This window comes from Notolabrus celidotus, chromosome 11, assembly GCF_009762535.1.
Source record: "Notolabrus celidotus isolate fNotCel1 chromosome 11, fNotCel1.pri, whole genome shotgun sequence".
Classification (NCBI taxonomy): domain Eukaryota; kingdom Metazoa; phylum Chordata; class Actinopteri; order Labriformes; family Labridae; genus Notolabrus; species Notolabrus celidotus.
Genome location: NC_048282.1, coordinates 26,105,809 through 26,119,356, shown reverse-complemented (window position 1 = coordinate 26,119,356; position 13,548 = coordinate 26,105,809). Strand labels below are relative to the sequence as shown.

At 38.8% G+C, this 13,548-nt stretch overlaps 1 protein-coding gene across 1 annotated transcript; it reads left to right on the top strand.

The window, feature by feature from the left end:
• Positions 1-9,790: 9,790 nt before the first annotated feature.
• On the top strand, positions 9,791-12,214 carry LOC117821392 (thyrotropin subunit beta-like). Its single transcript, XM_034695617.1, has 4 exons — positions 9,791-10,157; positions 10,796-11,222; positions 11,331-11,493; positions 11,577-12,214. The coding sequence occupies exons 2-4, from the start codon at positions 11,215-11,217 to the stop codon at positions 11,835-11,837; spliced, it is 432 nt and encodes a 143-aa protein (XP_034551508.1). The 5' UTR covers positions 9,791-10,157; positions 10,796-11,214; the 3' UTR covers positions 11,838-12,214.
• Positions 12,215-13,548: the final 1,334 nt, after the last annotated feature.

Genomic DNA, 13,548 nt, shown 5'->3' with positions numbered 1-13,548 from the left:
GGGATCCAGCGAGGAACTGTTGCTGAAAAAAGACAGCATGTGAACACTTGCAGGAGAAAACACATGCTAGTCTCTGCTTGAAAGTGAGTGAATTATTAGGACTTTTAAAAAAACAGTCTATCTATTAATCAATTTGGGTCTGTCTCGCCACATTCAGTCTGAATTCAGTCATTGTTTGAGAACAAGTGTAAGTCTGAGTCATCAGTAATTGGGCCCAAGCTGACACAAGACCTGGAAGTCTTACCTCATTAGAGTGGACAATGGCAACATAGCATGCTGTGCACTGGCCACAGTGACCACTTTTTTATTTCTATATTACCAGAATATTACGCTTTTATCACATGAAAAAAAGTTTAATTACCTTGATATGATGAGGTAATTAATATGTTATAACATAAAAAATTAAATAAATTAGTTGAAATCTTAAGAAAACAACTGTAATAAATTCCTTATCATGGGAAAACATAAATGGAGTCGTGTCCACTCAGGCCAATGTAGATTATCTAAATTTAAAGTGTAACTTTATTTAAAAAAAAAAAAAAACTTGATTCCCTCCATTTTTGACAGAACTGCTAATGTGTTGGTAACCTGGTTTAAAAACACAAAACAAAAAAGTAATTAGTTCTTTATACCCATGAAAGAGAAACCATAGACTGTATAAAATATGGACGTAGTATCTGTGTCGTCACCCGTGGCGGGCTTTGAGCCTTCTAGCCAACAGCTAAAGTGTTCCCACCTGTCAATCAAGTCAGCTGTGCCTCTCATTGGAAGACTCGTAATCTCAATATCTTGCAGCGTTAGAAAAAAAATCATCCCCCTCACAGTGTGTGCCGATTGAGAAATAAGCTATCCAGCCTACACTCGTCTTTTGTACCAGGCTGTAAACGTGTTTATTTCTGCTGTAAAGATCAGCTTTTTTGAATTGGTGTGTATGTGGTTTCCGGTACTTCCAGAGCCAGCCTCAAGTGGCTCCTCGATGAACTGCAGTTTTTAGCACTTCCGCATTGGACTCATTTTTAGACCGGAGGTTGCCGCTTGAGAGAAAATTGTCATCCACTTTCAAAATAATAACAACACCAACAAAAAAATCGTAAACAAATAAATAATATCCCCTGTCAGAGGAAACACTGAAAACAGATGAAGAAGAAAGAAACCAGGTAGCACCCCACAACTGAAAAGGAATGAACTAAATGAAGGGCCACTGTGGCTAATCCTGTAATGAAATAATACATGAGTCTGAAAATGGCTTCTAGTCTTCACACTCAGAAAAAGCCAGGGAGGAAGTGAAGAAGTATGATACTGTACATGTTAGTAGTAAGCCCTCTTCTACAACTAGGTTGATTATTTTAAGCTCAGTGAGATTGATTTGGAGGCCCTGTGGGGGCCTTCGGGGTCTGTGTGAGTGAACGTGAAGGTGCAAAAACCATAAAAAAAGGAGGTGGGATAAAAGTTATGACAGGGAAGTATGTAGCTGAAAGGAAAGATGGGAGGGGCGGAGGTGGTCTCCAGATTCCTGAGGTTATTAATAAGAGTGTTTCTTCAAGGACGCCAATGATGATTTGGGTCAGACTATTTCTTCTTTCTCCTGAGGTGTGCCAGGGGCACGCACAAAAATGGCCCCAGATGAATCGCTCCCCCTCCCAAAGTGAACAAGGTTTCTGTCATTATTCTAAGGGAGTAATAAATCTTGATTTCTCTGAACTGTAAACGTTGGGTATTCTAATTTTTTAAAAAGCAGTTTTATTATCAGTTTTATGAAATGTCACCTCACTTTGTCATATGTAAATTTAAAAAAGTAAGCAACTGGTGTCCAAAAAAAAATAAAAAAATTAAATGCTGCCTTCTGTCGCTTTTATCCCTGTCTTTATTCATTGTAGAACTTCACATTTTCCTTTCCTTTGTCTAACAAGACATGATACATCCATAGTCTCTTTGCTTCTGCCTGTGTGAAGATGGCCTTGACTTGGCCACTCATTGTAAGACCATTGAAGCAGGATATTCACTGAAGAGAATGTTTCCACAGAGCCACACAATTTAATTTTCTTGAGCCTGAATTCCTTCATAAGTGATGACAATAAAAACCTTATCTGTAGGCTGTGGAGCAAATTGCCAGCTGAGACATATGTCCCTGTACATTCTACACCTGTCCCACTGAGCTTTTAGATTGCACTTAATGTTTGTCTGGGAGTGCTATGAAGCATTTTAGCTCTGGTGAGTTATACTGTTCAGCTGTTCAGGCAACAGCAGTCAGTGGGAAACAGATGAACAACAAATGCATCCACACTGTATGCTGAGAACATGATATGCGATTGTGTTTGTCTACCACCTACTGGTCAGTTTAGGTATGGATCTACAAAGCCACGAGCCTCCCTTCATTGAAGGTTGATGAAACCTCAAGGTGTAGCAAGTATTTGAACATGCAGTGATTTAATGCAGGGGTTCCCAAACTTTTCTGCAGAAATTTAGCCTATATGAGCATGTGGCTGTGTTTCCTGTGCCGTTATGAATTAACCTACTGCTACTGATGCTTTTGATAATTAACTGTTCACTAACCCTAAACTTAGGAGTCATCTGGCAAAAAGAAAGGCAGGAAACTCATTACATTTTCTATTTTCATGGTTTTATTACAAGTTTAGTGACTATTTTTGTTGACATTTTTTACTATAATGGGTTAAATGTACTATTTTTAGATCATTAAAAAATATATAAATTCTGGATATCTTTGCAGTTTTTTGTTAATTTGTGAAATAAAAAGTTCGATTAAAATACTAAACAAAAGTAATAATGTTTTTTCATAAATACAGTGTACATAAAAGGGTTTTCAACAGACAAACCATTAGCTACAAAAGATATACACTGGTAGTAGTTTATATCACAAGAGCGACCAATTGGAATCGGCTCCATTTCCCAGCATGCCCCGGGCTTGGCTGTTACTCTTCATTGAAAGCATATCAAGTGTGAAGGCGCGGAAACTCGGCAAACTACATCCCCGGTGTGTACGCGGTTGTTCCGCAGGCTTGAATATCGACTGACTTACTTTGACATTTTTATTGCACCCTAACAGAAAGTAAATCACAGTACGAGGGAGTATATAACAGTCCTTTTCTCTTTACTGCCTCTGTGGGCGGAAGCTCATTGTAGAGGTCACATGCAGAGTGTTCATCACTCCTCCAATCACCTCGGGGAAGGTCTGAGACACGAGCCAATAGTTGCCCTTGCAGGGTATCACCTGATGCGGGTGAGCGAGTGAACAGAAAGTTGTGGCCAATGTGAGCAGTCGTAGCAGGAGAAGCCGAGTGGCGCACATTGATAGCGTCGCTTCGGTGGATGTGACGCTCACTGGCTTGGAATCGCTTGCGGCTGGCCGATGAGCGCGATGTATGAGGTGGGACACAGCTCCACAACCCAATTCAGACTACTCTCCCCCCACCTTTGACTTTACATTAACACAGAAATATTCCTCGTGTGTCTCACACAAACACCGGGAGCTTTCTGTTTTGACGCCCCTAAGCTGTGGAACTCTCTGCTCCTCTGGACATTAAAACTATAGATGTTTTTAAAAATAAACTTAAGACATACCTTTTTAATCTAGCTTTTCATTTGGGGTAATTTATTTTTAGCCCTGCACTGCATTATTATTATTTGTATTATTATTTTAATCATTATTATCTGAACACTGAACACACTTGGCACTGTCATAAACTAGCTACCTCATGGACAGAGCCACCTTCATCCTTACTATTGCACATTATCATGTTGTCTATTTTTTCTTTTATTGCACTCGTGCCTTTTGTACATATATTTTATATATTTTTTATTAGTACTTGATTTTTAGTGTCTGTCTATTTATGTTTGTATGCAAAAATACCAGTCAAATTCTTTGTATTCTTGAGATACATTGTGATTAAAGTTCTTTCTGATTTCTGAATCATTGCTTGAACATATATTTATCTTATTTAATTATTTATTTATCTATTTATTTATTGTATTCATCTGATCTTGTTAGAGGTTATTGAAATGAAGAATGAACGTATCGTTTGAAATGTTCTCCTTGTTTTCCACTCTACTCAAACATACAAAAATTCACTGTCCAACCTGAGAAAGCGTGTTGAGCTATAGAACGTTTGTCTTGTTCCAGATTAACATTTCAAACTAAGTTATCTGTGCTGAGAGTAACTTAGTTGCTGTTTTTATTCCATGGTATAATTTTTAGAGATTTCAAGTAATGGTTTCTAAATGAACACAATTTAACAGAATGTACTTCTATGTTTTCTTGACTGCACTTGAAACATATCCACAACCCAATTCAGACTACTCTCCCCCCACTTTTGAGTTTACATTTACACATCTTTAAATGTTCCTTGTGTGTCTCACATAAACACTGTCTGGAGAGCTTTCTGTTTTTATGCTGTGGAACTTTCTAGGTGTTTTTAAAAGTAAACTTAAGACTTAACTTTTTAATCTAGCTTTTAATTTGGAGTAATTTATTTTTTAGCTCTGGACTACATTATTATCATTTTTATTATTATTTTAACCATTATTATCTGAATCATTGCTTGAACATATATTTATCTTATTTAATTATTTATTATATTCATCTGATCTTGTTAGAGGTTTTTTAAATGAAGAATGATACGCATCGTCTGAAATGTTCGCCCTGTTTCCCACTCTGCCCAAACATACAAAAATTCACTGTCCAACCTGAGAAAGCGTTTTGAGCTATGTAACATTTATTTCATTCCAAATTAACATTTCTACAACTCTCCAAGCAGAATTCACATATTTTATTTATTTTATTATTTAACTATCATCTACATATACTTTTTTGTAATGTAATACTACCTCTGCTACTCACCACTGCACTATTATCATATCATTTTAGCCTGTACATATTAGTAATGGCTACTTGTTGTTCTTTTTGTGTTTATAGTTGATATTATTATTATTTTTATTCTTGTTATTATTATTATTATTATTATTATTATTATATTTTTATTTTTATTTTTATTCTTGTACAAAGAGAGCACAGCTTACCAAGTCAAATTCCTTGTGTGTTCAAGCATACCTGGCCAATAAAGCGGATTCTGATTCTGATTCTGATTTCGATTCAAACTAAGTTGTCTGTGCTGAGAGTAACTTGGTTGCTGTTTTTATTCCATGGTATAGTTTTTAGAGATTTCATGTAATGGTTTCTAAATGAACAAAATGTAACAGAATGTACTTCTATGTACTCTTGAGATTTTTTAAGAAGTACTTTGAATACTTCAATATTTTTAAAAGCAAGTACTCCAGTACTTTAACTCAAGTAATAATCTGACAGAGCAACTTTCAATTGTTTTGGAGTAATATTTGAATGGAGGATCTATACTTTGACTTAAGTAATGAAGCTGTGTACTTTGTCCACCATTGGTAGTAGTTTATATCACAAGAGCGACCAATAGGAATCGGCTCCATTTCCCAGCATGCCCCGGGCTTGTCTGTTACTCTTCATTGAAAGCATATCAAGTGTGAAGGCGCGGAAACTCGACAAACTACGTCCCCGATGTGTACACGGTTGTTCCGCAGGCTTGAATATCGACTGACTTACTTTGACATTTTTATTGCACCCTAACAGAAAGTAAATCACAGTACGAGGGACTATATATCAGTCCTTCTCTCTTTACTTCCTCTGTGGGCGGAAGCTCATTGTAGAGGTCACATGCAGAGTGTTCATCACTCCTCCAATCACCTCGGGGAAGGTCTGAGACACGAGCCAATAGTTGCCCTTGCAGGGTATCACCTGATGCGGGTGAGCGAGTGAACAGAAAGTTGTGGCCATTGTGAGCAGTCGTAGCAGGAGAAGCCGAGTAGCGCACATTGATAGCGTCGCTTCGGTGGATGTGACGCTCACTGGCTTGGAATCGCTTGCGGCTGGCCGATGAGCGCGATGTATGAGGTGGGACACAGCTCCACAACCCAATTCAGACTACTCTCCCCCCACTTTTGACTTTACATGAACACAGAAATATTCCTCACCGCCCGGTGTTTTTAAAAGTAAATTTAAGACTTACCTTTTTAATCTAGCTTTTAATTTATGTTTAGCCCTGGACTACATTATTATTCTTTTTATTTTAATCAGTATTATCTGAATCATTGCTTTCACATATATTTATCTTATTTAATTATGTATCTATCTATTTATTTCTTGTATTCATCTGATCTTGTTATCACTACCTTATTTTTAGTATTGCTTTTTTCACCACAATGTGACAAATTATATATAAGTTATACAAAACCAACAAAAAGAAAATAGAAAAAAAATACATATAATAATAATAAAATAAATACAAAAAAAGATAATAAAAATAATAATAAAATAGCATTCCTAATTTTCTCGGTGATGTTTTGAGGTTAACATATAGTATTTCATGTCACAATATTACTTTTCATAATCATAGATGACATTCATCAGACATAGAGGACAAATTAATTGCGCATCGGATACCATAGTCACCTTTTCCAATTATTTCGAGATAAAGACCCCATATTGATCTGAATACTTTAGTGTTATTATTGATTCTGTAGATAAGCTGTTCAAAAGAAGCTATCCTGGCCAACGCTACCTTATTTTTAACTTTTCTTTCCACTATTACTTATTTTATTAATTTTACTATTTGATTTGATTTTTAAGTATTTTATTTATAATCATGCCTTTTATAATTTTACCATTGCTGTTGTTTTCTGTCTCTCTGTTATTTTGTGAAGCACTTCGGGCTGCATGTTTTTATGTATAAAAGGTGCTATATAAATAAAGTTGAGTTGTGTTGAGTTGAGAATAAAAACGTTATTTTTGCAATCAAGAAGTGTGAAATATGGACATAGAAATTCTACTGTCAAAATCCTATACACTACCGTTCAAAAGTTTGGGGTCACTTAGAAATGTCCTTATTTTTGAAAGAAAAGTACTGCTTTTTTCAATGAAGATAACATTAAATTAATCAGAAATACACTCTAGACATTGTTAATGTGGTAAATGACTATTCTAGCTGCAAACGTCTGGTTTTTAATGGAATATCTACATAGGTGTATAGAGGCCCATTTCCAGCAACCATCACTCCAGTGTTCTAATGGTACATTGTGTTTGCTAATTGCATTAGAAAGCTAATGGATGATTAGAAACACCTTCAAAACCCTTGTGCAGTTACGTTAGCACAGCTGAAAACGGTTTTGCTGGTTAGAGAAGCTGTAAAACTGGCCTTTCTTTGAGCTAGTTGAGTATCTGGAACATCACATTTGTGGGTTCGATTATACTCTCAAAATGGCCAGAAAAAGAGAACTTTCATATGAAACTCGACAGTCTATTCTTGTTCTTAGAAATGAAGGCTATTCCATGCGAGAAATTGCCAAGAAACTGAACATTTCCTACAACGATGTGTACTACTCCCTTCAGAGAACAGCACAAACAGGCTCTAACCAGAGTAGAAAGAGAAGTGGGAGGCCCCGGTGCACAACTGAGCAAGAAGACAAGTACAGTAGAGTCTCTAGTTTGAGAAATAGACGCCTCACAGGTCCTGAACTGGCAGCTTCATTAAATGGTACCCGCAAAACGCCAGTGTCAATGTCTACAGTGAAGAGGCGACTCTGGGATGCTGGCCTTCTAGGCAGAGTGGCAAAGAAAAAGCCATATCTGAGACTGGCCAATAAAAGGAATAGATTAATATGGGCAACAGAACACAGACATTGGACAGAGGAAGATTGGAAAAAAGTGTTATGGACAGACGAATCAAAGTTTCAGGTGTTTGGATCACACAGAAGAACATTTGTGAGATGCAGAACAAGTGAAAAGATGCTGGAAGAGTGTCTGACGCCATCTGTAAAGCATGGTAGAGGTAATGTGATGGTCTGGGGCTGCTTTGGTGCAGGTAAAGTGGGTGATTTGTACCAGATATAAGGGATTTTGAATAATGAAGGCTATCACTCAATTTTGCAACGCCATGCCATACCCTGTGGACAGCGCTTGATTGGAGACAATTTCCTCCTACAACAGGACAATGACCCAAAGCACACTTCAAAATTATGCAAGAACTATTTAGGGAAGAAGCAGGCAGCTGGTATTTTGTCTGTAATGGAGTGGACAGCGTAGTCACCAGATCTCAACCCCATTGAGCTGTTGTGGGAGCAGCTTGACCGTATGGTACGCAAGAAGTGCCCATCAAGCCAATCCAACTTGTGGGAGGGGCTTCAGGAGGCGTGGGGTGAAATTTCTTTAGATTCCCTCAACAAATTAACAGCTAGAATGCCAAAGGTCTGCAATGCTGTAATTGCTGAAAAGGGAGCATTCTTTGATGAAAGCAAATTTGAAGGACAAAATTATTATTTCAACTAAAAATCATTATTTCTAACCATGTCAATGTCTTGACAATATTTTCTATTCATTTTGTAACTCATTTGATAAATTCATGGAAAACACAAAATTGTCTGGGTGACCCCAAACTTTTGAACGGTAGTGTATTTTAGAACAGTAGGCAGTAATATTGATTATTCTCTGAAAACTTCTGCACCTTTTCATGGTGCTATTTGTGTTGGTATTTATTTATTTTTGTGATTTTTGTATATTATGAATAACCTTTTGTGTCTTTGTATTGTAGCTTTATACATACATACAAATACTAGACAGTTAGAAGTAAAGCCTATATTTAATGACATTATGCCAAGTTTCAAGCTCCACCCATTAAATCACGGACTTAGTGAACAGCGAAAATGTACAGGTTTTTTATTCTGACAATTTACACCTAAAAGCTGTTTGTGAAAACTTAAATTTTTACATTTTAGAAATGTGAAAAATAAGTGAAAACTTCCACATTTGTTAGAGTTGAATCAAAATCAACCAATAGATTTCTTGGGCAAACTTACTGAGAAACAACAAAGATAAAGGGCTTGTTTATGTTGAGCTGCATCATGTTGACCCGGAGGGCATTGCCAGGTCATGGCCTCTATAAAATAAAACAGCTTCATGTTCTGTCTGACCCAGTTGCAGGCCCTTATCGAAGCGAGTAGAGTTACACAGTGTGATGAGAACTATAGAGTTAAAACCAGAGTTCACCAGAAGGACAATCAAACAACCTGTCCTGTTAGATTGCCTGTCCACAAGAAAATTCAGAACTGTCAATGTTTTTAAAGATTAGAGCCTGAAAATCAGCTAATCGTGTTTACCTTGCTTCAAGGTTTTCAAGTGTGCCCAAACATTTAGATTTACATATTGTTTTTGGGCACATGAATCAGATATGTTAAGGTATGATTCATAAATTAGCATGATTATTAACCTGTAGACTATGCCTAATATTTTGGTGTTAAAAACTGATCCCAAGCACTACTGCTTTGAGACATGTGTAGATTCATACTTCAAAAGGCTGTTCTGCCTCATTAACCTAACAGAAATAATCATCTATCCATCTCAAACAGGCTGGATCTGTGTCAGGGCAGATAATCTGTGAACTGTCCACAACCCACTTCATTTCGTTATCTGATGTATTTGTTACATAACTGTGACCTGACATGATGAATGTAAAACAAAAACAGAAATATGGGCCAGGTCAGAAGCAGGAATTATTGTTGAAATGTCAATCAGGATATAAGGTGTGTTCATAAGCAGGCTAATCAAACTGTCACAGAAATGTCAGTCAGTCCATCAGTTCATAAATAATTTTTCTTCAGGAGTTACAAATTGGGCATATATTTTAACTTTTAGTGATTGATTATCCCTTTGATTGTGTATTGTGCAATTCAATTCTGGGAAAATACATTAGTAAGATTTAACAGTAACAGAATGTGAATTTAACAAAGTAGCAGGGAGGATGATTCAACAAAAGAACAAAGCTGCAGCAGGTAAAAAACATGAAGTCCTTATCAACCACCCAAAACTCAACACTCTCATATTTCCAGTGGCGACCAAGAGCAACAGAGCAAGAGTCATTGTTAGCATTATCTTATTATCTAAAAATTCAGTCAATCGTAAGCAGATTGATTGATTTATTGGTTGATCTCCACCTTTTAGTTGTTTATTTTACAGTTTATTTATTGGCTGTTTTGTGATGGACTAGTAATTTAGGGCACATGGACATGCACTTGAGGAACACGTGGGAATAACAGAAGGATCGATGGCTTAGATAAGGATGAAGGTAAGACAATCGACAGAAACATGTCAGTACTGACTCAGTGTAAGCCAAATAAGAGCAATTCGTCATCCATTTTGGTACAAAATTATGGATTGAGATTAATTTGTGTAGCTTTTATTTGACAATAGCAAAACTCAAAATCAAACAGGACAAGTGGCAAGTGGGAGAGTGGATCAAACATTTTTGTTTGACATTTCTGATCAAACCAAATTCAATAGCCCTTTACCAATATCATTATTTGCCTGACACCATGGTAATATATGGAATTAAAAAAATAATGATTATGAATATATAACTTATTAATATAATATAACAATAAAAGATATGAAATCATAAACAAATGTATCAGATTTTCTCTTGTTTTCATATTCCATGCTTCATTTTATGATTTCCCATTCTATCTCAACCAACTCCTGATAAGCAGCTGTGTGTTTCCCATCACTCATTTATTCAACTGAGAAACATTTTGAAAAGAGGACACACCTTTGACGATTTTTTCTCTGAGCTCCTAGACACTGCAATCAAAACATATGGTTGTTGACCTAAAACGTGCAGAACATACCACATGGATCAACTTTCAGCAGCCTCAGGTCGCTGACACAGTTGTATAACCGTGTTGTTGTTTGTCGTTCAAACCACAGCAAATGGCCAAGAACATATTCTTTGATGTGACCTGGGGTACCACAGCAAATCCATGAGGCAAGCTCACAAGCACTGAACAGACCTCTGCCCCTGAGTGTATGTAGGTTTCGAGGTTTTGAACTCCAAACAATGGAGACAAATGACATGTGATTTTGGAAATGATGCTGTAGACTGAAGTGGAGGTTCTATAAAAAGAGGATGGACAACATTGACTGCTTCAGAGTTGTACAGAAGAGAAGAACAGGAAGGTGGACTAACAGAGTGGACTTCAAAAGAGAAAGAACCTGGAAAGAGAATGAAAGCGTAATTTGCTAAAGTAAACAGAAGATTTATTACATTCTGGAAATATTTTTTTCACACTTACATCTACATTGTTGCATGCAATACCTCCCTAATTTTTCATGAAAGAAAAGGCCAAATGTCAAGGTGTGTTTCCTCTCTTGTACTTAGCCTTGCATAAGTATTTTATTTTGAGTTGTCCTGTATGCATCATTGTGTTTTGTCTCACTGTTGCTGCACATGTGTGTCTCTCAGCATGCCTTCTGTAATGTTGAGATGCATGCTGCTGTGTATGCTGATGGGTTGGACTCTGTGTGCCTGTATGCTGACGAATCACACCCTATGGATTGAGAGGCATGACTGTGCTCAGTGTGTAGCCATCAACACCACCATCTGCAGCGGCTATTGTTACACACAGGTGAGAACTAGGCCCACACATTGGTATACTCTGGGTTCAAATCCCTGCTCCACTTTAACAGCTATTTCTCCCCTTCTTTTTAGGATACCAATCTGAGGGGACGGTTCGGGAGGACTTTCCTGATCCAGCGTAGCTGTGTCCCTCTCTCTTTGGTGTACCAGCCTGCCCGGCTGCCTGGCTGCCCTCAGGATGCCAATCCACAGATGTATTATCCTGAAGCTCGCAGGTGCAGCTGCAGGCGCTGTGACACACGCTCACACCACTGTGTCCGCACGCGCAGGTTCTCTTACAACAGATGTGCTTCAACCATCCGAAGCAAGAACAATCATACTTTGGAAACCTGACAAGGTGCTAACAAAAGTATGCAGAGAAAATGGTGCTAGTTGATGTGTTATTGTAGTTCCTCATAGCTCTTTAGTTTGTCATGTTGTTATTTGAGCATTAGAGAAAATATTGCAATAAAAATAAATTCAGCTTATGCATAACAGCTTCAGTGGTATTACCTGTGTAAATGAATGAGATGAAAAGAGTAACGGGAGTGAATGAGGGCATTATGGGTACTCTTTGGAATAGCTTTAATATCTGAACTCTCCTTGAGAGGGTGATCCTCTTCTTTTGAAGAAGTCCTGAATCTTTTTTCATCCACTATATACTCAATATTTTCACCCTGTAGGCTATTTTGTATTTGCCTGATATAAAACCTTGTTGCATATTCATGCTCTATCTTGTACTCTCAATTTGTCCAATAATTCCTGCTGCAGCGCAATGAAAACACCCACAGTTCTATACAATATTTAATATTTGACCGGATTTCCAAGTAGACTCAAAGACCTCTGTTAAAAAAAAGCTAAATCAATGTTACTCTATTTTTTTTCATCAAGTGCACCTTAAAAATTGCAGGTTTATTGCGAAACAACTCTCATGTGTTTAAGGTAACGGTCCAAAGATTGGGTCTATAATTTTGAGTTGACGTGAGAGCTGAGACTGGTGATTGCACTCAATATGAGACTCTCCATTGATTTTCTTTTATTGCAGAAATGTATCCTACCTTCTTGTCACTTTCATCCTAGCAAAGTACAAACAATGCTCAAAGGCAGCTGTGTGCTTATTCTGTTTCTCACTAACATAAAAACTTCAGATGTTCAGTCTCTTGTGCAGAACTGAGTGTCTGCCTTATAGCTTCCAACAAATGTGGTCTTCGGGTCAACTGTTTTGCCAGCACTACTTGAGTCGGTTTTGAATCCGAACTCTGTAGTTCATAAAAGATAGTGCAAATTTTATTCTATCTGCCTATAGATTTGTTCATAAGGGGGGGATTGTGATGCAGTAGTGCACTACGGCTCTCCCCCCTCTCTCCCGCCTCCCTTCCTGCCCCCCCTTTTTTAATCCACCTCACTAGCAAACATACATACAACCAAGAAAACAAACCAAAATTCAATTCATATGACACAAACACAGATCAGGTTTGGCGGGGCCTTAGTGTTTGGCTCGGCCCTTCTCGTTGGGGGTCCATCGGGGCTGGGTGGGTGGCTGGTGTCCCTGTCACCCTCCGTTCCCCTGCTGCCCCCTCCCCTGCGGGTGCCTGGTCCGCGGCTGCCCTCGGGGCTGGGTTTCCCGGGGCCCTGCCGCCTCCGCCCTCCCCCCGCTCCGGCGAACCGGTTGGCGGGCTCTGGTCCTGGTCCTGCCTGGCTGCCTGGCTGTCTGCTCCTGGTGCTGGGCCCCCTCGGCCCTGGTGGCTCCTTTGGCTCTGTCTTGGGGGGCTGTGGGGGCGGTGTTGTGGAGGTGTTCCATGGGGGGGCTGCGGGATCTCTCCCCCCTCGCCCCCCTTTCCTCCCGCTGGGTGACCTGGGGGTCGCCCTGGGTGCTCCGGCGGTACCTGTTTGCTTCCGGTCTGGGTCCTTGGCTTGTCCCCTGGCCTGGGTCTCCCGCGGCAGGTTGGGTCCTTCGGTCTGACTGCTCTCGCGGCCCGGGTGCTGGGCTGAACCGCTCGGCTGATCTGACCCAAGTGGTATCATCTGCATCAGTGGTGGTCTTGTTACACAAATAGAACACAGC

Coding starts and splice junctions, on each gene's coding strand:
- LOC117821392 (XM_034695617.1), top strand. Junction 11,494..11,576: donor GCGGCTATTGTTACACACAG/GTGAGAACTAGG, acceptor CCTTCTTTTTAG/GATACCAATCTGAGGGGACG.